The sequence below is a fragment of the Aythya ferina genome (genome assembly GCF_964211825.1).
Source record: "Aythya ferina genome assembly, chromosome: 9".
In the NCBI taxonomy this organism is placed as follows: domain Eukaryota; kingdom Metazoa; phylum Chordata; class Aves; order Anseriformes; family Anatidae; genus Aythya; species Aythya ferina.
In genome coordinates this window covers 18631008-18656458 of record NC_140305.1, presented here as the reverse complement: position 1 = coordinate 18656458, position 25451 = coordinate 18631008, and the positions used below count along the sequence as shown (strand labels likewise).

General features: G+C 44.5%; 1 protein-coding gene across 4 annotated transcripts in view; it reads right to left on the bottom strand.

The window, feature by feature from the left end:
- Window positions 1–25451, bottom strand: part of DIS3L2 (DIS3 like 3'-5' exoribonuclease 2) — a 188836-nt gene that overhangs the window by 114685 nt on the left and 48700 nt on the right. For all 4 annotated transcript variants that reach the window (XM_084528891.1, XM_084528892.1, XM_084528894.1 and 1 more), the window contains one exon: window positions 12547–12781. In XM_084528891.1, the coding sequence (XP_084385017.1) occupies window positions 12547–12781 (235 nt within the window). The remainder of the gene's footprint in view (window positions 1–12546; window positions 12782–25451) is intronic.

Below are 25451 nucleotides of genomic sequence, written 5' to 3'. Positions count from 1 at the left end.
CTTAAGTGCTTGAATAACTAAGGATTAAGCAATTATATCTCCAGACTAGAAAAAAAATAGATATATGTTCACTTATCATGCAGATCTGCTGAAAAACAAGATTCAAAACAAACCCAAACTTCACAAACACAATATATCAGCCATAATAAAGAAAATGGTGGAAAAAGTCATTCTATTTCTTAAATACTAAGAACTGTATTAATTTCCTGGCATTTCTTAGTTGGAGTCATTAACGTTATATAAATAGTCCTTTAAGTACATACATTCATTTAATATTTAATTTCCTTAACAAATGTTATGCAAGGTTATAAAGTGCATGTTTATCTTAGAAGCTGAAGCCACATCTACGAAGCTGCCCCTCTGCAGCTGTGGAACAGGATTATTATAAAGTCTTACGAAAGTAATTGCTGTGTATGATAAACAGCCACACTCCTTCCCCCTGAAACTCCCTCAGCAGATACCAGGAGTATTTAAATCAACTGCCAACTAAATTGTAGCTCACAATTTTCACAATGAGAGTATCTGGCTGCTGGCACACCGAATGCTTTTTGTATTTACAAACAGCCAAAGCGATCTTCGCCACGGAGAGGGCTGGAACCAGCCCTGTGTGAGCCAAATGACTTCTGAGAGCCCATGGTTGTTACTGGTCTGGCAGTGGTTTTAGGACGTGCTCTTCTCTGGAGGGCTCCTGGAGGATGGCTGCCATTTTCCACTTGTGCTCGAGGCAGATGTGGTGCATGCACGTGCTAAAATCAGGCCCCGAGCGTTCAGAAGAAGCTTGCTTTCTTAAAAAGCATCACCGGCTGCGAGTTTCAAGGGACGTAGCTGTCACTGCTTCCCTCAGAAGCCACGAGATAAAGCAAGCTTTCGCTGAAGACCGCGTACCACACGCACGCCAGAAGGCCTCGAGGAGAGCAGCGGTGACACCCAGGCCCCCAGATGACGCCCATCTGTCCCGCAGGGACCCTGGCGGGGAGCTGCCGGTGACATGACGGATGAAGGCCTCATGGCTCCGGGAGGGGAAGGAGCAGCTGCCGGCAGCACCGGGGGCCCGTGTGGAGCCCCGAGGGGGACGGCTGCGGAGCCCCCTCACGAGGGCACGCTCGCAGATGGTCCCGCCGTCACGGACGGCCTGGATTGCCTTGGGGCAATGCTGCAGCAGCAGTCGGTTGACAGCGACAGCTACCGCACTAATGACAAACTCCGGTTCTCATATGCTGCTAATTACCCCCAGCCTTGCCTTCTGATGTGGAGCTCCTCAGACTCGGGCTCTCCTCTGAGATCATCTTTTTATGAAGTATCTGAGTGACTCTGTTTAGATTTATTTCATCTTTACTGTCTTTCTGGCAAGGATGAGAAGAGAGCAGGCAGATATTTCAGCGGTTTTAAAATAAAAATCTACTTTCCCCAAAAGCAAGGAGCAGTAACAGCAGCAAACCCCTTTCTCTCGCACTCTTCCTGCTGGAATGAACTCAGGTTTGCCATAACGGGGGTTACTAAGGGATAAATCCCCCACAGAGTTTCACAGTGACAAACAAGTTGGAAATAAAATTGTTTGGACAATTATAAACAGTTTAAAAAGCGGAGATATCCAAGTTACACACCTCATTGCTTACCTCCTCTAAGATCACTGTCAGCTAAAGGTTGTACCAGGAAACTGGTTAGTAAAAAATAAAGAGCAAGGAGCCATTCTGTTTTCTTAAAAATTTTCAAGCCATCAGTTACTAGTCAAGGGTTTATGGTGTGCCAGCCATAAAGAGAGCTCGGACAAAGAACGGGACGATCTGAGACAAAGAAACATTGGCAGGCACAGAGGGCAATGAGAGCTTGGTAGCCTTCCAAAGGCCGGGCACACAGACACACCTGACACAAGCCCAGGGCTTTACTGGAATGAACTGCCCCACTGCACGGCACATACTGGTTGGGAGAGGAACCAGATCTAAACGTGTCTGGAAAAAGCAAGACTTGCACTCACTGCTTTCCCAGCCCAGCAGAATGACAGCACCGACTCGAGGCACAACAGACAAGAATGAGAAAAGCACCATGCTCGAGGAATACGGCCTTATTAACACTGACTTCTTTCCACTTTTCCTTCCAATTCCCATCTCTCCAGAAAGTTGCTTGCATTTTTTTTCACAGAAGCAGTCAAAAAAGGAGCCAGCAGCTGCGTCCTTGGGAGGTATCACATACACGCATACAAAAGCGCAGAACCACCAGGAGGGGCTGTCGCTGGGAGCACCACAAATGGGTCACCGGCGTGTCTTTTGCTCAGGACAAAGAGCAGGCAGCATTTCACCCTGCTGGGCTGAAGCTGAGCCCCATGTGAACTCAGGACAGGTACCAGAAGGCATCTGAAGTCTCGCTGCGACACATGGTAGAGCTTGCCTTTTTCCTTCACAGCCAAAATCAACCACGGGCCTTTTTTGGCTGACTGGAGAATACCTTCTTCCTCAGGGGTCTCTCCAATTTCAGCATCCCTCCCAAAAAATCCTGGAGTTTCTACTAACTCCATCAGACAGAGGCTGGGATCTACAACTATACCATCAACAGAAAGAAAAGAAAGTAAATCCCAGCCATCTACTTATTCCTACCCATCTTTCTTCATCAACTTTAGTATCTAAAAGGTCATCACATACATTTACTGACGGGCAACACTCCTGAAACTAGGGACAGGAAAGCAGACACCCAAGGAACTCTACTTTTGGGGCCAAGAGAGGTGGACTTTTCTTATAGCTTGCAGCTGCTCTTTTTGAGGTCAAAATCCTGTTGGTACCAGGGCTGCATCTAATGCTCAGAGGTCTCCGTCAGCAGTGAGGGCTCCCTGTGACAAACCCCTCTGCTCAGAAAGGACTACCCGTATCCACAAAAGCCTCCTGGCTCAGTTGTGAAGTTACTGCCCAGAGACCTCAGTCTCAACTGAAGTATCATGACAGAGAAGCTGCCACAAGTCTGCCACCTGAGTCTCCTAGAAGCGGTCTGAAAGTGCCTCTCCTTCGCTGCACATCTGCCTGATCCTCAGTGAAGCTGGAATTTGATGTGTAGGGGGGTGCAGAGTCGAGGTGGCAGGGCCCCTGCAGATGCCGGTGGTCTAGAAGATCTGAGCTGGAAGACACAAACATCTCCCACAATGGGCAGAGCCACGCAGGCAGTCCTGAAGGAGAGCTGACTTGAGAGAGGAGCAGGGTTTTGAGCAGGGGAGGTGGGAAGAAACTCCTTGCATTACGCCAAACTAAAAATGAATTATTCTGACCCCTTTACCGTAGTGGTTATCCAATGACCATTCAATATTTCCACCCTGGGCAAAGACATGTTTTCTGAGAAAGATTTACTATGTTAGCTTGGGCAATACTTCATAAGCTTATCTTACAGTGAAAACACTTCAGCAACTAGGATCCAGTGAAACTGCATTATAATCTCAGTGTTTTCCTTTCAGCGATTATCTGACAAACCAAAACGGTAATAGTCTTACTTTCAAAAAAAAAAAAAATAGGCACTAGATACAAAAAGTAACTCAAATTAGTTATGTTATTACCAACAAAGTAGATCCAGAACATTGTGGAATTTGCCTCCCTCTGTAAGAGATCAGTTGAGGCAGCTTCAACACAGTTACATTTTCTGACAGGCTTTCCTAGTCAAACTTTTTTTTTCTAAAGCCCCCCAAATTTCGTTTTACAATTAAATTACCGTGACATTAAAAGGTGACCAAAAGTCAAACTAGAATTCTGATTACTTGTGACAGATGCAAAATTATTTTCACTGGGTTTGCATTGGTCACTGTGGAAATCTGCAATTCTGTCCAAAAAGAATATAATTAAAGATGCAATATCCACTTGAAAATGAAAATATATCACAGTTTCAGATCTCAAAAACAACTCACTGGAAAAAAATCTTCTCTCCCTGGATGGAAAGAAACAATTTAAAAAAAAAAAAAAAAAAGTTCAAAGCTTGCTACTTCAGCTAGAAAAAAATCTACTTGAGAAGTTAGTTGGCTTACTCTACATGGGCATTTCTGAAAAAAAAAAAAAATCAGGCAATGTTAGTGGTATGAAGCTTTTTAAAAAAAATAAAATGCTACTTTTCAGTTTAGTGCTCAAGTACCAGAACAACTGTAAACCTTTGAAGAGCAAAGCCTATTCCTAGCCAAGCAACAACACCTAGGTTGTCTTCAATAAGCAGTTTTCAGCAGATTATGTTTTAGTACCAAGCATGCAGAAAACAATGTAAAACAATTAAATTGATTAAAAATATCGTCTCAAAGGTTGTGTGTCACACTCAACAGGGTGTGTTCTTGGAACTTCTCTATACCAACAAAGGAGACGTATGGAAATGAAAACTCCCTTAAACCAAAAAGCAACACATTCAAACACCCGCACGTGTTTACCCTACATGCACAGAGCTATTGTGGCATGATCTTCATTTGAGCAATAACAAGAATAAAACATGTTGCTCCTGAAGATGGTACGTGGGCTCTTTGCATTGTGTCACTGATTATTTATTGGCTCAGAACAGGTTCTTCCTCCAGAATGCAAAATTACTGGTACTAACTAATGGTTCACATGCATACTCCATCACCAGATAAACCAAAATGTAATTTTCTGAGAGACAAGCAAAAGAATCCAGTTTCTTAAAAACACCTGTCCCTGGTCAGATGACTTTAGCTCCTAAAAAGTTATTTCAGTACCTACAGAGGTAGGAGCTCTGAGCTCCTCCTGATCCCGGCAGATTTCTCCTGCGTGAAGCCTGCAGCCCACAGGTACGAGACCTCTCTGAAGTCTTGCCCAGCAGACTGCAAAGCCTCTTCACCCTCCCAACCACCCGCTGCCCCTTCTCTGAGGCTGCTTCTCTTCTACACAATTTGAATTTCAATTTAAAAGCAATAACGGGTTCAGAAGTTGAGAGAGAGGGCCAGCCAGCATTATCACACAAGCCACGTGTACTTTAGGTGACAAGGTGCCCTCTTCAGCTGTAACTCCTCTGTTTGAGGTTAGAGGTGTGCTCGGCGTTAGCAGCTCAGCAGGAACAGCACCAGCACAGCACTGTTTGACCTGAAACCCTCTTACTACTCGGGCAGTGAAAGGGCCATTTCACTTGGCACCCGACACTATCCAGAACTAGAACTTGCTTTAAATAGGCTGGGAAAATACCACACACGAAGCGGTATCCTGTGAGCATTACACACACAGAGCTTTCCACCTGTGCTGGAGGGAGCACAGTTGACTGTGACACGCCTGGTAAGCCAACAGCTTTGGAATTCAACAAGTGCAGCCTGTCCAAAATCAGCCTAGCAGCTCCCGTGTGCAATGCAAGAAGGCTCCGCAGGTATAAGAGCGGAGCAGCTCCAAACCACGCGGCACGGCCGAGCAGTCTCATCACAGAACTGCGTGACAAAGGAACAAGAGTAACTTCTCGGAGATGTTTTGAGTAAGACGACTCACCCTGCCACAGCTGTTCATGTCTAAACACCTGAACTCACACATCTGCACGCCCAATGGCTCACTGAAGGCAAAGACCGGGAGACTCAGATGATTAGCAGGGAGATTTTTGAAGACGCACAGATGGGAGGAGACCCTCAGAGAGGGAAAGGAAAGGCACAATAACAGATGTGTACAACAAAAACACAAGCATCTGCAATAACACAGAGCAAAGGCAATGCAAAGAAGTGAGTGTAGCTGGCTTCCTTACACATGCAATGCAGCCAAGCACGTAACTCTTTACTTGTATTTAGCCACCTCCACAAGGGAGGATGGAGGAGGTGGCAGAATGATGAGACAGAATTATCACTGTTCCTCAGAACCCTCCAAGCCTGACCAACAAAGACAGCATCATTTTGGGAAGCTGCCATCTACCCCCAACAGATCAAATCGTATCTGTCTCTGCAGCCGTGAAACATTCCTACAACCACAGCACTGCTGTTCAGACCTCTGACCCCCTTCCATCCTTGAGAAGCTGCCAGTCAACAAGGGGGCTGAAAGCTTTATTGCAACAGAAATAAATATCCAAAAAATCAGGTAGTGTTGCAGTCTACACAAATGCGGTTTTATTATATTATTAAAAGTAAAATTAAAAAGTTACAAAAACATTTCCATTAACCGTTTTGCCTACTTAATGTTCTTCCTTCCTGCATGTGCATTTGTTCCTAAAGTGTGTGTGTCCAATTTTACTATTGCATGGAAAATATGTTAGCTGAATGAATCCTAATCTGATTCATCCTGGAAATCTTGCTGCTAACAATGACCATACTCCAATATGTTTATCTTCACACCCACCATTCATTCTCAGTATCATGCCCTCTCACTTTACTTGACCTAAACTTGTAACTCAAAGGAGAAACACAGGTGAATTCAGGAACATATGGTAATATGCTGAACTTAATCTAATTCAGCTTACGCAATTGCATAAGTGTTGTGGTTTTGTGTTTTTTTGTTTTTTTTTTTCTTTTCCTTGCTTAAGAAGTCATTTGGGGGTCAAGATAACTTACTAGGAAAGAACAGCATACGAAGCTTTCACAACATTAACTTCCATTGCAGGCTTCAGCTGTGCAACAAAAGAATAACTGAGGCTTAGTCAGGCTGTATCGTTTAATCAATGCTACCATAAAGCCCAATTTGTTCAACACCGATTGAACACTTTTCTGAAGTCGTACTGTTTATTCTTCAAGAAATCTATGCTCTCATTTACAAAAAGTTATAGATCCAGAGACCCACAAACGTGAACTTAGGGTAAACGAATACAGAGCTGTCTTGAGCAGCTGAAACAGCTCCAGCTTCTCTGCTGGTTTTCCAGGCTTCAGCAGAGTGAAACTGATCTGATTTTTGACAGTTCCACCTCAAGGATTTCTATTAAAAGCCGTGTAACTGAGAAGATTTCCTGGTGAGCTTTCACTCTGCTGTGGCCTAGAAATGTTGAGAGCTATGCAGTGGAGACGATCCGTCTCCAGAAAGCTGCAGGCTAGGAAAGAAGCATGAAGTCTCCTCAAGAGCGCTCAGAGTAAACAGGAGCCTCTGAAGAGGAGGGAGGACATTTATTCCTTCTAGCAGCCAGTGAGGTTGGGAGGCTCCAAGTCTGTCACAAAATTCATGGCAGCAAAACTGAAAGAAGGGGGACCCGAGCAGAGTGGCAGGACAAGCAGACTGTCCAGATTCTCGTCACCATCATCCAGTCCTTACCATCAGGCTTGGCCAAGTAAAGAAATAGCAATATCACCTAAACTCCTACACCAACAGGAGACAGAATTAACTGCACAAAGGCTCCAGGCTGCAAGAGGAAGGCACAATTTTAGGTTATGTCTAACCTTACCAAGCTTACCAGTGACTGATCAGTCACATTTGACTTGAAAAGGGACTGACCAGAGCTCACCTGGCCAGCGCTGAACACGCAGGGAGCCAGGACTGGGCTGTGTAGCAGCTACAACCCAAATTCTGTTGACCCTACTTATTAGCCACCAGCTATTTGATTCCATTTTCCATCGCACAATTGGTCGAGTCAGCTGTCAGTTCACTCTGCCCATAAACGAGCTCTTTCTATTCAAGCTTCGTTACGTCAAGGCAGCGAGCGAGCCTCGGACATTCACACATTCAAACCCTGATCTGCAGAAGTGTAGCTGCGAGGGGAAATCCTGAACAAACACAGCTCGCTGATTACTGCCAGGGCAGCCAGTCCCCCAACCTGATTACCGCTGCGAGCCACCCCGTGGGAAGCAGGATATTCTGTGTATCTGGTAAAGTAAGATCTCTCATGAGAAGAGCTGAAAAAAAAAAAAAAAGCTAAGCAAACTAGTTTGACAAAGATAGCTTTTGGCACAGTGACACAGTTTTACAAACTTTTATTTGAATATCCTTTCAGAAAGAAAGGCTGAAGCGCTTTTATGAGCACAGCTGCCATTCTCCAGAGGACGAGTAGTTGCTACTGTTCAGTTGCTGATTCCTCTTTATCAGAGTGAACCGATTCCAATATTTAACAAGAGACAGCTCACGTTTGTACGAAACTCATGTGACACAGGTCTGTATAGGGATACACCATCGTAAAGTATTCTGTACAGAACATCTTGCACTTTTCCTGGGCTGGGAGGATACAGAAAAGTTTCTATTTTTTATTACGTATTGACATGCAGCACAAGGAAAATCCTTTTACAGCGGTGAAAAGTCATAGAAATAACCTATCATTTAGCACCGGGCTGGAATAAAAGTTACACTACCTCTGTTCCAGTAGGGAATGAGAATGACGATTAAGGAAAAGAATTACAGATCTGGCAGAGGCTGTGCCCGCTGGTGGCCGACTTCTTTGGATAGCAGCGACACAGAACAAGCTGAGGTCTCAGGATAAAACACAAAGGACTCGCATGTCAAGAGATACCAAGCAGCACGGAGAATTAATGTTTTCTCTGTATACAGCATTGTTCAGACTCGTGCCAGGATATTATGCCTTGCTCTTTGCCTGCATTTCAAGAGGACACGGGAACTCCAGAGAGGGTTTAAAGGATACTAGTGAGTGAGCTGAGAATCCTTCTTCAGATTTGACACTCAGGGTGCTCATTCTTGCTGTCTTTGTAAGGAAAGAACAAAGAGAACTCTTTTTTTCAGCATGTAAAAGTATTATTGCTGTGGAAATACAGTTGAAATTGTAATGTGCTAGAGGAAAGGGATTTCCATCTTTGCTAAAAAAGATCTACATCCAACTACCAGAACTTAACATTAAGAAAATCTAACTTTGGAACAAAGTAATATTGCTTTTTGTGTGGAACAGCTTGCAGGAGAGGAAAAGGGCTCATCACTTCCCCGATCAGAGACCTTTCTGAAGATAACCTTTAACCCAACTTCTCAGCAAGAAAGGTTCAGAAAAGCAGCGTGAACTAGTTTAACCAGGACAGCTTCTGGCACAGCGACACCGGTTATGAACTTTTATTTAAAGATCCTTGAGCGAGGCAATACCGAGACGCTTTTACGAGCATGAGAACATTCAGAAATTAGGCAGGCTGACAGGCTGAATGCGATCATCTCTTCAGTCCTGTGCACTTCCCTATTGTTCATCCCATCCCTTCTTGAGTCTTCGGGTGGGAAGGGCAGCAAGCACAGCCCTGCAGCACTCCAGGGAGACAGACCCAACACCCGGCTCTCAGCCTGCAGCACACCATGCCTAACCCTTCCTACCAGCTTGGGGTAAGTCCCGTGGAAGCGCAGTAAGCCCCAAGCACAACACCTTCAAGGAATTCAGCCCACTCAGACCTGGGCCACAATCAACGCACGTAAAGCTTCACGCTTCAGAGCTTCTGACAGCAAGGGCCAAGCCAAAATTCTTTACCCCAGCGTGTAATTAGTGATGGTAATTAGAGATGGACAGGGGACTGAGCTCTGAAGAAGAGCAGAGCCACAGTAAGGGATGGGACCCAGGCCAGTGAAGAAGAGATATCAAAACTAGCCCGCACTTCCAGCATGACCCAGAGTGCTCTAATTTGAACGACTCGTCTACTTCTATTCTTCATGGTTCATTCTGATCAGCAGCAGCAGAGTAAGTGAGCCAACAGAGATGTTGTGTAATTCTACTCTGCCGTCAGAAAGGAAGAAAGATGTCTTGCAACTGAGAAGCAGCAATCTGCAGAGCTTCTGTGTGTGCACGGAGAGCTGAGCAATCACTAGTAACGTGCAGAGCTACTGTGGCTTTGCCATTTCCCACCAGACCTTCCTCCCTCCCTGCCCCAGGCGATTAAAAAGTGTTTTTTATTGTATTAAGGTAGTTCTGGTTATATTTCACTTCTAGAAATCTGTGGGTTTGTTTGGTTTGGATTTTTTGTTTATTTTTTTTTATTTACATTTAAGTCCCATAGATAAATGGGACTTTTTATGTATGTATATATACACACATACATAGAAGTACACATGAGAACACAGTGGAATATTTCTTGATTTTATTACACAGTATCTTTGATGGCATCTTTGTTCAGCTTGAAGCCTTCCGACTTCCCTGTGTTAGCGGAAAAGAGGAAAGCCTGTAAGTGTTCGTTTCAAAGTTGCACTGGCCACAAATTATTTCTCCTGCTCCCTTCTTCAGATGAGGCCATGCAACGACTGCGTAATAAATCCTACAGTTTAATAAATCCTACAATGCAACATTCTCATAGAAAGTAAATAAAGCACCGGTTTTGGTGTGTCAGCAAGAAATTCCCCCAGTGTAGGGTCTCATCCTCCATCCACCTCTGTTTTGCTGCGGCAGCTGTTTCCAGCAGAAGGGATGTAACCTAAAGGCTCTCAGACATTTAGCTTGAAACAAGCACAGCGGGCAGCAGCAGCCAAGCAGTGCTGCCAGGGGAGGCCCACATCATGCAGGGAAGGCCACTTCCACCCGCTGCCAAGCACTCTGCCTCCTGATGTCCTGTTCCAGTGGATGCCCTAGGAAGTGCAGCGGGTATTACCCCCTGAGGCTGAATTCTGTGAAAAAGTGCACATTTGGTCCTTTCAAAAAGCATTTTGAGCCACACCTGGCTGTCCTGAGGGCAGAATTTGGCAGGATCTCTTCTTTTTTCATGACAGTTATCACTGATGCTAGAGCAACTATTGCTATTTTCCAGGCAAGTCTTAAAAATCTGGATAAGCGATGATATGAGAAATGGTATGAAAGACAGGAAACAAGCCAAAGCAATCATCAGCTGCTCAAAAACACCTTAAGAAAATGCAGCATCATAAAGTTTATATGTGTAAAGAAAGGAGGGCATTAAGCAGCAGAGCAAGAAGAAACTGGAGAAAAATCCATGTGAATTGTATAGCCAAAGAAGCTGAAGCAGCTATTGAAAGAGTTGATAGCAAAATACAAACTCAGCAGAAATCTAACTGGCACAATCACACCAGCCACAAGGCCGGTGCAGGATGAACAAGGAAAGGCCTCGGAAATAAAAGAAAACAGTTGGCTAACACAACTGCAATGGAGAAATAAGTTGGATTTCCACCATGTAGACAGCAAGCTGGTCTAACATTTGCCATACAAGTATTCTCCAAAGACAGAGCTAAATGGCAAAAACCACTCAGATGGCACAGATTTTAAGAGATGATTTGAGAGCCTCCAACACAGGTCACTCCAGAGCATCTTGAGGAACTGATATACCAAGAGAAGTAACTCCCATCAAGCCTTCACACGAAAGCACAGTTATACAGATCTGTATTTATTTTAACTGCTGGTGTCAAACTAGAGTGTATTCCTCTGACTTTTAATTTGCCATTGCTATGAGAAGCAGAAAATAGAGATGCTACAGACACGTGACTCAGGAGCACATCAGGAGATTCAGAATTGCCAAGCCAAAGCAGCAGCTTGACAGCATGCAGCTATAACATGGTGTCCAAGACCGAAAAAAAAAAAAAAAAAAAAAGATGGGGTTAATTACTAGCTACATAAAACATCTGTGGGCAACACAACTAACTCCCAACATTTCCTTACATTGGAAAGTAACAGAACAAGATGGAAGTTGGTTCATGTACCTTGGCAGTAACTCAAAGACAGTGGAGGTACCAGAAGGAAATAGCATCATGAACTGGTGAGGTGGCGAATCCATTCGTGAACTGAAACCAACGTTTTGTCATAAAAGCTACAACACTTCTACACAAGTGCTATTTCCATTTTTATTAACAGATGGGTGTGAAAAATGGAAATCTACCAACAGTATAGGCAGAGGTCTGTACATCCTCAAAAGCAATCCCTCAGGAAAATACGAGGTATTAAACAGAGCAACTTTATAACCACCACCACGATTCGTCAGAGACCAACAACTACTTATATCCTAAGTTGCTGCTGTCTTTTCTGGATGACTGGGACATGCATCAGGAATGCACCAGAATATCTGTACTGGCAAATCTTTCACCAGCAGCTGAAGGCACACGTTAAATGCTCCAATTGTCAGAATCCTTTCAACGCACGGTTCTTCAGGAGAGGAAATCTTAGGAGATTTAGTACCAGAAAGGACATGTGAAGAGCAGCATAGTATAGTCTGGAACAGGGGAGCCTATTTTATTTTGCTTTAAGCAACACTTGATGGTTTGGATGGAATTCAGATTCGGAATGAAATAGGTTTGCCTTCAAAACAGATCACATAATTGGCTTTAGGTTTTAGAGCAATTTTCTTTTTAAATGGACCAAATCTTTAAGTTGCTCATAACTCAACTGTTTGAAAACAGCAACAAACCTAACTGCCCCCAAGGAAATATATTCCTATCCCCAAACTGAGACGCATAGATTGGCCAGCCAAGCTGCGATGAAGGAAACTGCTACAGCAGCATTTTGAAGAAAACAGCAACCAGCAGTCCCCAGACAGCCCTGAGAATTGCAAATCTAAAAGGTGTGACTCCTGTTTCACAGATTTACTTTGCATCAATCAAAACTACATAAAACCCAGTCCTTAATATCCATTCAGAACTACGAAGGCAGTTTAGCAGAAAGGGATAGAAGCGATAAGGCATTAAGCTTTTATGCTTGTATTTTATATCTTGCAGCAAAGCAAGGCAACAAAGTAATACTTCGATGGTTTGCTCAAATAAAGGTTTAAAATCAACACTCTGATCTACTCACCCTTTTCGCCAGCATCCAAGGAAAGTTTCTTAATGTCATCAGCCAACATATCCTGCAAGTGGTCTTGTCCATGCTCTGCCTCATTATCATCAAACTGAGCTTCTATAATGACATCCGGACTTTTAGCATCGTCTTTTGCCGTCTCTCGAGGAATGCAAGTCCCCAGCATATCCTCAGGGACATCTGATTCACGCGTGGCTTCTGTTTCTTTGTCACTACCATCTGGCTTTATTACCTGAAGGAGCAAGGGATTAAAAAAAAAGAGGCAAGCTAAATCGCTGGACTGAAGAATGAAAACATTATCTTTCTGTTTTCATCTGCATCCCCCAGGAGCTGACAATGAATTGTGGGTGGCTGGTGGCACACTTCAATTGCCATGTAATTAGCCACAGATATTGCACAATCAAAAGAAGTACCTCGCTAGGATAACGACGGGAACGGCATGGCTTTTGCAGTACCTCAACTGTGACAATAAATGTATCCAAAGCGTATCTAGAGCATAACCAGACCGCTCCTGCCAAGCCTCTAATCAGCTCTCCAGAAGTTGGGAGTAAGCAGAGGGATGGAGGAGGACACCCCACAGCCTAGCGAGCTGCCGAGGCCGTTGTTTGCTGCCATGCACTGAGCCATCCTGGGGAGTCCCGAACTCCAGGAGTCCCAGTGAATGCCAAGATCATCTCAAAGCACATCTCATTCCCAACATCACTGTTGGGAATGGACTGAACAAGTTCAGACCAGAGAACACTCTACTCTGTGATCCGAGGAGGAACCGGACTGGGGCAGCTTGGTAAGGCACTGATGTCTACATTTATTTTAGGCTTCTGTTTGTTAAAGGCACACAGTTATTGCTGCTACCTACGTAAACCTCCCAAATGAGTTACTGAGAAGTAGAAACTCCGTACATAAACACCAGTTCAGACAAGCACCTCGGACCATTGCTGCAGACTCGTCCCCGTTTTAGTGCAGCAATGGGGCACGAGGAGGAGGAACCACACACACAATCACGTCAAATGCAATCACACACAAGCCCTGTCCAAATAAAGCAGAGCCCAGACCTGGATGGCATCCCTCTTCGCGCATGACAGACGCGGGAACGGCTCCATCTCAGGCTGTATCGATCACAATGGCTCACACCTTGGATAAACACACTTTTACAAGCATCCTCCATGCAACCAAGAGCAAGCTGCAAGCACCCTCGAGGTCCTGGAACCTAGGTCCAGGTTTTGGTTTCTAAAGCAGTGCTTAAGTTTCCTCCAAGCTGCAGTACTTTGGTGTGAGACACTGATCAGCATGGGTTAAGGTGATAAGATCACCAGCTACTATAACCACAAAGAAGTGGGGTGACCCCATTCCAACGCCCTCCTGGTGACTGAGCTCCTCTCCAGCTGGCGTTCACCGCTCGAGATGCTCCCCTGTGGTTCCCAGCATCACTACCCCAGTACATGACCACTGCAACTCCCACCACCAGAAAGGCAAGCAAAGGGACCTTAAAAAAAAAAAAAAAAGAAAGAAAAAAAAAATCCTTTCCAGTACTGCATTTCAAATGATTGGTGGAGTCATTAGAAATAAGCATAAGTAGCTGTGACAGGTCCTCACTGAAGACAACCATTCCAAAGGAGGAAAAACACAATTCAAAAGGCTCCATAATTTATTTTTTTTTTTTGTAAATAAAAAGCAAATCAGACCTGTACAGGCAAGAATTTCACAACTTGAAGCATACAAAGCTACATCAGTGCTTTCAAGCAGTACCCGCTTCTTTGTAATCTCTTCTCAATACGCAGCAAAATCAGTTTTAACACCGGGTTGAATTCAAGCCTTTAAAAAAAGCCCTGAGATGACATTATTCTGAACTCTTGTTACCTTTTGTGACTCTGCTTTCCATCTTTTCCTTTTAATATGTATATAATTTGTTACCATAGCAGATTTTGAGTCAAACATTAAATTGTGAAGAAAAAAAAAAAAAGGGAAAAGTTTGGCAGAAGGTGGGAAAATGGCCAATTATTAAAGCTGGCTACATTCAGTACATAAAATACTGACACACGATGGTCTGGGCAAGAACAGTCTATTAGATTAGAGAGCTGACAAGGCTCCACATGCTAGCGACTCTGCCAGTGTGCCTATCCAAAAAAGCAAACTAGTGTCAACAGTAATGCTTGGACCCTCCCATGGTCAGATATGGATGTATTCAGCTCTTAAATTTCAGTTGCACCAGATGTGTGCAAGTGTGCAACTGCAGCAGGAGTTCATTTTCTCCAATCCCTTCAGGCTTTGCCTGATTTTTTTTTTTTTTCTTTTCAAGTCGTTCTTTGGAAGCGTGGGATGTGTTTCTGGTGCTAAATCGCAAATCTTTCTATATCTAATGCAGCTAACAACATCAAATATATTTGAATGATAGGAAGCGCTTCTCCAAAGACGCAGCACTGAAAAGCTTATGCTTGAAGAGTTTATGTTGCATTAAGGAAGGCAGCAAATACTCATTTCTTTTTAAATGCCATGCAATAAAATTAGCATGCTTCCCCCAAGCTAGGATACACCCTGCTGCCACTAGCTAGCACGATACGCCAGCTGGGACTACCTAAGCCCCCAGTCACACGTTTCCTTACAGATTTGCAAATGGATTTTTAAGTAAAGTTTTCCAGAGTCCACGAAATCACGACCTCCACACACAGCAGAGCTACAAGATGTCCAGATGCTGTCAAGCATGGGTGATAGGATTTGTCTTTTTTCTCAAGGCCAAGACCGATCAGTTAGGCTGACCTCATCCATACCAGAGCAGGGAATTTCACCCAAAAATGCTTACATCACACCAGGAATCTAGGGAAGCTGTACATCACAGGACTGGAAAGCTGCGTAAGGCTTCACGAAATCAGGAGCTCAATGGATACAATTATTCCCGTTAAGATGATCTCCTTGGTGCTGGCCAACATGAGCTCACCACACAGATTCCAAACGCAGGATGCTGCTGTATCAAACAGCAGGGTATTGGATCATCAGATTAACCTTTTCTTACACACAGCATTTTGGAAAACGTAAATTTACGATATTGTACTCTATTTCTTATTGTGCAATTGAAGCTCATACATGAAATGATGCATACAGACAGAATAAATATATCAGAATTTAATCAGAAAAGCAGAGCAAATCAAATACACAATTATGTAATTTTGTTACAGTCATGTGTGGTGCAGAGCACAGCTCTTTGCCAGTGCAGCTCACCAAGGAGGGCATTCCCCATCGCTGCACATGGATGACGTGTGCGACCCTGCTATCGTGCAAACGTTCCCGGGTGCATGGTCAAAGCCCACTGAAGAACCTTAGCTTCCTGACCTGGGAAGTCAAATGTCAGCCCCACGGTTATATTATTTTCATATGCTCCTTAATCAAAAAAATACCTCGTAAGAAGCATTTTCTTGAAAGTCGATTGCTTATTTGAATGTCTGATCCTCAAGATAGCGGCTGAATAAATTTTCTTCCAACTTTAAACAAACATCCATAGCTGAACAAGCATCAAGTTTCTGCCCCACAGTGATTGGTTTGTAAAGTCACAGCTGACTGAACACAAGATCTTTGAATGAAAATCCCATCTCAACCATAAACGTAATAAAAAACAGCTAGTGGGCAAGTGCATCCTGGCACGAATCTGCACAATCTGGACAGCGGAGCGATTACCTCGCTGCATTCAGCCCAGCCTTGAAGTAGCCATCAAATGAACGATTGTCCTTACTTGGGAGGAATTTGTTCCAACAGAAAACTGAACCGGGAAGCCGTGCATCTGAAAGCACCACGGGTTACCTTCAGAGCTACAGGAGAAACTGCTTTCTCTGCCAGAAGCAATCTTCTCTCCGCCCTGTTAGTTCCAGGCTTTTCACAGACTTTCCACTTAAGCCTCCCATCCACCCTAGGACAAACCCCAGGCCTGTTTATTCTCACATCAGGTATGTTTTTTCTGATGTTAACTGTTGCCATTGAGGAAGCAGCCACTCATACAAGGCTTTCATCTCTCTCAAACTACTGAACTAGACCATGGCCTTGCAATCTCCTTTGAGCTGTTAACCCCCAGGCTTTTTCCAATAGATGTACCAAACCCTCGAAGTTTATAACCCCAATCCTAATAGATTTGTTTTAATTCCTCACCCAACTGTGATCCTTACAAGCCACACATGGATCCACACTGACCAGGAGATGTGGGTGACTGCTAGACTAGACACAGCTGGATGTACACACCTTGCATGCCTAAAAGCTTTCCACATAGGGCCATTGGTTTCAACAGAGGCTCATGCAAAAAGTTCCCCTTCGCTGATAGGGTCTTGCAGGTAAGGAAGAAGGAAAATCTTCACTACAGGTATTTTGGACACAGAATCGAAGACTGAAATTTCTCTCAACGTGCTCGTATTAAAATGAGGGACTATGATATCAAGTTTTAGACATTTCAACCAGAGCACCCTATTGTTGAGATTTTTCAGGTAAAACTTGTCCACCAGGCTCTGGGACATCACTGTTACTTCAAGCAGAGAACACCTTAAATTGTTCTTTAAACATCTAATTGTGCTCGGTTTTCTAAAATCGCTGTCCTTTTCCACAGCCGAACTGTTTCAAAAACTCAAAGACAGCATTTGCTTTCACTTAAAAAAGCAACAACAAATAGATACATGACTCATTCGTAAAGTGTTTAACTGTGTTTAGATTTGACAGCGAAGGAGGACGCTTATGGCATTTATCATATTAGCTCAAGTAGGTCATTTAGAAGCCCTGGGAGGCAGCTTTCTGCCACTCCAGAATTCACCAAAGTCCCCCAAAGGCCTTGCTGCGAACGTGCAGTAGGAAACCCACAAGTACACAAAACATCCCACTGGGATTTCGGTTTCTGGTGGGATTCCACAGAGGCCTGCAGTAGGCCAAGCCTTCAAAACAATCGGAAACTAAATATTAAGTCACTGGTAATAAAACTCACGGATGACAAAGACTGGCGGAGCAGTCAAGTCCAATTGGTGAACGAGGCTGATCTGAATCCAGGACGCTTGAGAATAGCCAAAAGTAAACTCAAATATCTAAGAATATGCAACACATGCCTGCAAATGGGCCTGCCTTGGAAATCACTGACTGAAGGGAATGTGAAAGGCTTCTAATGAACAAAAATCTCATCAGGAGGATCCCCTTTGTTATAAAGAGTACTATTATACACAGTAAAAGTAATCTTGGGTTTGTAACGCTGCACCAGTGGGAGACACTAGGCTTGTGCAGTGCATATTTTCATAAAGACATTGTAGAAAGGTCGGAAGCGATATAGTACAGCTTTCTACACTAAGTCAGTCAAAACCTGGCAAAACGCCTCATGAGTAATCAAACCCCAAATGTGCAACTTATCCAAAAGATTTCCGACGTGACGAGTCATTTGTGGTAACTACCTCCAGTGGGGCAAACGGGTCCAAAGGGGCTCCTCAAGGTGCTGCAGATCCAGCAGCAAGCAGGAGCTGAGGACAGACTCATGGCAGGCAGGAAACACCTTGAGCAGGGAGGATGAAACATGGGGACAGCTACAAGGAAAATAAGGTCTTCAGCCCCAACCTATCTCCTGAGGTCTGCAAATCAAGGCAAGATGCCTTTCTTCCAAAAAATAAAGACTTGTTAAACACAAGTTCTGCTTTAGCTGTAGACAAGTTATGAGCAATGCTGGGTAGGGAGGCAAAGTTGAGGTCAGAGCCCTTGGTCTTCTCTGGTGCTGAGCCTTGGTTAAGCAATAAGTTTGAGAAATAGAAACAGGTTGAAAGGGGTTATTTTGAAAGGGAGACAGCTGAAAACAGGCGCTTTGGACCAAATTGCAATCTCACACTTAAAAAGACCGTTGCCACCACAACACTAATACAAACTCCTCATTTCATACCAATTCTGCGAACACCTGCATCTGTTCGCCTCCCAGCTTTTGCCATATTAAACAGGCTTCACTTAAACCTGGTTCCCTAATGTTCGCTCACAAGGGAGTAGGAATGGAGCCTGGCTAGCACGAGGATGCTGTCACAGCTCATACATACATGCTAGAGCCAAGATACCATAAATATTAACAAGGAAGACCTTTGCTTTTCTGAAAAGGGCAACCCAACAAAGGCTGGCTCACTCTAGCTCCTTCTTGGCTAAAGAAAGGATGGTACTTCCAATAAGAGAAAAACCACCTGTCCCAGCCACCTCTCCTGCTCTTTGTAATCTCACACACATCAAACAGCTCTGGCAAAGACAACTCGGTAGGAGCAATCATGGCATTACTTTTAAAATAGCGATAATGCTAGCGTTCAGGTTGCTTTTTTATGTGTTTTTGCTGTGCGTGTTTTCAGTTTTTTTTTTTTTTTTTTAAAAACAATCTTAAATTCTAAGTGACTGGAAACACTTGCTAACAGCCAGCAGGATAGCTATTTTATATTATACAGCACGTTATAGTTTACATTCCAGACACATCACATTGGACGCAATAATCGTACAAACATCCAAACCAAAACCTCTCCTCCTGCCTAGCAGAAGGCTACTCGCTGCCCAGTGGGCTCCGTTGTTACCAGGTGTCCCCCAGAAGCCATCCAGCTTGTGGATTCAAAGGGGCAAACTATCCGAGTACGCAGAGGCTTTTTAGAAGCAGCCGACACCAGCTGCGGAGGGGAGACAGCACGATTAATTACCGAGCGTTTTCAGAGCTCTTCACTGACTTGTTCCCACTGCAGGAGGTGGGAGAGAAACAAATGCAATACAGCACATGCATTTTCAAAACAAAATGCAGAGACGGCTCTGCAACACGCTCATCTCCTCCCATCCTCCCCAGCATCCTGCATCCTCTCCTCTCAGACTAACCCTCAGCAAAGCCAGTGCTTGCTGCAGAGTTAATTGAGGAAATCAGACGGTGTGCAGGGTTCGTCCAGCCCCAAAAGAGAGCCCCGCTGTACAGTTCAAGCAGGGCTTGTCTATCCTGAGCATGGCTCGCACAGCACAGGGGATTTGAGCCTACGCACCGTGGGAGGTGGCAGGCCAGCAGTGCTACAAGGCACCTCCACATCGCCTCCAGCACCCCAGGAAGCTTGTCAGCCCTGCCTGAAACAAGCACTGAATCTGGCCAGGGGAAGCGACTGATAACCTAAGGAGCAGAATTAACTGCAAAGAACATTATCTCCAAATGGCCACCTTTCCTCACTGCTTATCCTGTTTCCATTAGTAACCCTTATTCCTAAGCTGGTCTCCCGTCTTTTCTCTGTGCTTCGGTCTGTACTTAGACATCACAGGTTAGCATGTCCTCCCCAAGTCCTTCTCCTACCCCCTCGCACAAATAACTAGTGCCAAGTGGAAAAGCATCAACAGGGAAAATTCTCAAGCCTGACCTTTCTGAATCCCCGAGCCAAAACAAGAGCTGCCTCCTCACCAGGCGTCCCCACTCCCCGCCTGGTCTCCGACCTATCATTTGCCTCAGAGCTCCGCACTCACAGTGCCCTGGCCCTTGTCCCACACCTCTGCTGTGCTTCCACACGTGTTCAGCAACACTTCATTATCACCAAGCAGGAGACACTTGCCTCTCCTGAAGCTACTCCTGCCCTTCAGCCCCTTCCTGTGGCATCTCTGGTCTCCCCTGGCCCACCTCACCCAGCTCTGGCTCTTGTGTCCCTGCCAGTAGGATGCAGGGTCCAACGATCAGAACACGTTTCCCAAGTTCACTTCATCTGGTTGTCCTATAACGCAAAATTAGACAGCCCTGTCTGTATGCTCCTGCCTTTTGTATCCTCTAACACTTGCTTAAAAAGGCAGGGAAGTCAGAACAGTCTCTCCCTGCACAGCACAGGCACCCCATGCTGCCACAGCACCGGCGCCTGGGATCACAGCACTCCAAAACTCCAAGAAAAAAAACTCATCTGTGGACTTCAGAGGAAATATCCAAGCTCATATCAGGCCCCTTACCCACAAACTGCTTTAAAAACAAAGCTGCTGAAGATCCTGGGGACCCCATGATACATCTTGTGCTACCTTCCCCAAGGATTAGTCGGGAATACCTGTGACGGAGACCTCCGGGCATGAGGGGATTCACATGTCACAGCTGCTGTGTGATATTTAGACCTCTCGAGGTGAGAGTGTTAAGAAGAGAGACGACGTGGGGAAGCAAAGCGTCCCTGTGCCTGCTCGCAGGGAACACTACGATCCCCTCGGTAGACAAGCCAACCTGTGAAGGATTCCCAACAGCATTACAAAGAGCTGTGTATTATTATAGCCGGATCAACAAACTTGTTCCACACTTTCCACTCCAGCTACCGCCCCCAGGATTTGATTTGGTGCTAGGCTTAAAGCTAAGCCTCTATTTTCAGAATACCTATGGCTATTGCTCTGACCTTCCCACACACATTCCCCAAAACACAGGAGTCCCTGGAGCAGAAGAGATACAGCAGACACCTCATATCCCAGCCGCGGGCTCCCAACCCACACACCGCTCTCCTGGACAGCTGTGTATTGTCACATTTTAAACAGGGATGAATATTTAGCAATATCCCATCATCTCATCTGTATGGCAAACCTCCCTGGTGAGAAAAGTTTGACCCCGGGGAGGTGCAGAAGATCTGGTTCAGCATCCAACCTTTAGCACACGCAGGACTCAACCTTCTCCTACACGCTCATCCCACAGTCAGGCTCACAAAATCCAACCAGGCACACACAGTTCCTCCATCTCCTACAAACAAACTCTTTTCATAAAAGAGGCCCTTCACGCTGGCAGCCTCCCTGCTGGACCCCAGCGAAATGTTCCTTGTACCTTGGGTCTTTGTATTGCCTGCTCCTCGCAAGACCTCCCACTTTGGTGCATCTCATGAGCTGTGTGTTGCACTCCAGGCCACAGCGAACTGGAAACGAGAGTGTAATGCACAGGGCCCAGCTATGAGGTTGCCAGAACATATTGGTTTGAAACATCACAGAAAATATTCGGCTCCATATTTTCAACAGTAGCCAGGAAGAAAATGCATGGAACAATTTTGAGAACTGTTTTTCAAAAGTCATTTAAATCAAATTATGCCCCATCCACACTGGCAGCAAAACCCTCTCTGCTAACTGGAACTGGTTTTCTTTTCTTTGTGTGTGTGTTCTTTTCTTTTTGGTTTAACTTCTTTTTTAAAAACTGTCTCCCAGCCATCTTTTTCTGGTAATGTGGACAGGCACTGCAACACTACAGGAATGGGTGCCAGGACAAAACCTATGATGCACAGTCCCTTGAATAAATCACTCAAGAGGGGTGGATTAGAGAAAGAGAGCAACGTAAGGTTACATCTTCAACGATACGATTCTCTGAAATCACTGCATTTTCAGCAAACTGTTGCAGAAAGACATCCAGCTTGCAGCTGATGTAAAGAAGCAGACAGGCTTTTGGATCATTTGCAGCTTCAAAACAACAATACCCTGAATCAATATATTTTAAAAGATGTAATTATTACATAGTGCTCGCATGTAATCAGAAAAGAATCTACTTGTGCCGAGTGTATCGTTTGAGAGCTTCCATGCCAAGCAAATCCACACCACTGGCTCACACAAACCCAAAGTATTATCCACTGCTGCCTTTTTTCTTTTTTTTTCTTTTTTTTTAAGTATGTATGAAAAACATATTTCCTGGAAACAATGATACCCTTTGAAGGCACATTCAACATTTCAAACCGAACAAGCCTGCACCCGCACGTGCCCGTAAGAGGAAAGTAGGTTGACAATGCAAACCAATCGAAATGTACCGCAAGGGCTATCCAAGATATTTGCATATCTATACCTCCCAAGGCTATATAGGTTTGAAACTTCTCTCCAAATTCTGTAAAAATGATTTCTTACGCGTCTAAGAAAATCTCTTAGTGATGATCAGCACTTTAACTTATCAAGGCAGGAAACAAATCAACCGAGAGTTAACACGTCAGAGCTTGTGCCTTAAGCCCCTCACTTTCTTGTTTCACTCCTTTTGATTGGGTTCCGAGTGCCAGTTCCCAGGGGTCTCAGCCCTGCACATGTTTTGACACACTTTCAAAGCCCAGAATGGTACACCTGGGACAAAGCACACACTGTTCAGGAAGCACGCCGGGGCCAAGAAAAGCAATAGAAATTTCCACAGCTAACTCGCATTACTGTTTGCCAATAAGCCTCTTATTATGAAAACCCATAATTGGAAACTGTCATATTACAGAACAATTTATGGAAGTTTTCAGAGTATATATGTCCCAGTGGGAGCCTTCTTTGATGTGTTCCATCGGCCCAGGTCTGCTTATTTATTCATGCAGTGGAAGAAGAGCATCAGGAACCTAAACAAGTCATCACTGAAGCGTCACCGAGACTCCCACTCTAGGAGTGCTTCAAATAGTTCTTCGCTTCTTCGTCTTCTCAGTCATTCATCTTTATGGCTGCATTCAGTCAACAGCTTGGCTGCCCCATCTTTGTTTCATTTCATTTTCTGCAGAAACATTCCTGCATATACATTGTCATCAGCCGCTCCTCTGAGGACAAGGAAGGCAAAACACAGCTGCTTGGGGCTGCCTGCATCCTGCCATGCTTGCCTCAATCCCATCAGACGAGCGTGGCAAAATTAAATCCTACTCCCACAGCCTCTACCCTGTCTCACCAAGGAAACTGGCACCTACATCGATTCCTAAATCAGATTTCAATCACATCAAAACAGGGCTCCAACCAAGAACAACAGTCTCATCTGGAGCCAGTATGATACTATTAAACTGCACGCATGCAGCCAGTACTTCCTATGAAGATACCCACTCTTTGGTGTGAAGATAAAAGCATTTCAGAACAGGTGCTGAAGGGGCATCCCAAGAAACTTAGAGACTTTTAGCAAAAAAAGATTGAAAGTCTACTTTAACTTTGTTTTCTACACAGGAGTCAGCAGGTACCATCTACCAGAGTGGCTTCTCACTGAGCAGCTCCAGCCTCTAGGGAATGGGTTGAGACATCAACAAAGCCCCAGGTCAGTTGTTTCTGCGTGCTGCACTGGTGTGCGTGACTGGAAATGGCAGCAAGATCACTGTGGATCCAGTACGCTTCCCATCACCCTCAGACAGGCACTGAACAGGCTCAGAGGCAGCTGTGGCAGAACAGGAACAGCCCTGGCTGAAGAGGAGAACCACCTGCAGAGGAAATGAGTTGAAAGAGGTAATTCCTGTGGGCATGGTAAGAAGGGAGGGGGGAAATTCAGATGATTAAATGAGGATAAAAAGATAACAGCCTCCTCTAATGTTGAGAGCTTTCTGCGTCCAGAAGACAAGCTGTGAGCCAAACATACTCTTTCACACCTGATACCAGCAAATTGTGACTCTGGACAGCATCTCACTGCGACACAAAGCACCAAGTGCCTGCGGACAAGGGGAGGATGATGACAGCAGCACAGATTCCTGCAAATACACAGGGTTGGTTTTCAGACTGTGACCTAAACCTACTACAAATCCATTTCTTTGGGCTTCCTGACTTAGAGACCATTTCACCCAAGCACACAGATGACTGAACTTTTCAATGCCTAGTTCAAAAGTGCAGACAGGACTGACTGCGCTCACATTAAATCATTACTGCAGCCAGGAAAGCCCTGACCTCTGTATCTATCTTACACTTACAACAGGTTCCTTACTGAAGTGCACAAGGAAAGCAATCCTGCTCTCAATTACCCATGTCTTTTGGGTAAGTCATTCAAACCATTTTACCCATTTCGCACTGCTTGCCACTGTGCTGGGCAGATCTGCATATTCTGTCCCAAAGACATTAGAGCTGAATTTCACACTGCTAGTAAGGCAGAGTCCAAGTGCAAAAAGAAGGTTGAAAATAGCAAAGCAGCGGCACGGATACGTGGGAAAGCCACAAATATAAATACTCGATCAGTTTTCATAAATTAAATATCCTGGGTTGTTCTGCTTCATGGGCAAAGCAAGAACAAGTCAGAGAAAAGCATTTAAGCCAGCTGGGTAGGGCAGGTGTCACAAGATAAAACAAGAAGGGTATTTCTCCACTCAGAAAATGGGGATGAAATTTGGTTTACATGCAAGCATGAGGATTAACGTTTCCAAATACTTCACCTAGGTTCAAAGCATTATGTTATGCTTAGGGCTTATCAGAAACTCTAACACACCAGTTGGCTTTCTGTTAACTGAGGGAGGCTTCCAGGGACTAAGGCTTAACCCCACAGAAGGCATCCAGGTGTTCACAGCTACAGAGCAGACTTTCATAGTAGGTACTCACATGATTGAAGGACAGTGTCAGTTTTTTTTACAGCTGCTAGTAGAGATTAGTAAACCAGGATGGAACGAAATGTCCCACAGTTCCAAAAAAAGAAGCACCTCTTGTATTTGGGAGAATGCAGATCCTTACTTCCACACACAGAGCGAACAGGCTCGTGCTCTGAGGCTTAACACTCAGAGCAATTATTGAATTTCTATTTAAAGCTGACCTGAGACATCCTCCTATTGTATCACATTTGGGAGTATCATTAGAATAGCAAAACAGAAGCAAAATTATGAATGACTACAGTTATAACCACGGCACAGCTACCTGTTCATAAGTGTCCGGCATTTACTAAAAAGAATTTTTCACAATTTGTTTCTCCACACCTATCCAAAACCAATTCATACCTTGGTCACAATATTTAAAACTGAAACTTCAACTAGTTTAGAACCAAATCCGATTCTGAAATTTCTTACAATGTGAGAATGCCTATACAAGAGAACTGAAGTTGCAACACCTTCACCAAACATACAGCAACAAAACCAGTTCACCAAGGTGCTCTCCAGATATTCAGTTCTGCTGTGGCTTTTCCTTATTACGTAGCTTCACCTATACACACACAAGAGCAGAAGTACCAAAGAACTAACCTCTCGAAGAAGGGAGACAAAAGCCTGCCACAACAGGAGACGTGAAACAAGGAGTGGCACAACAGC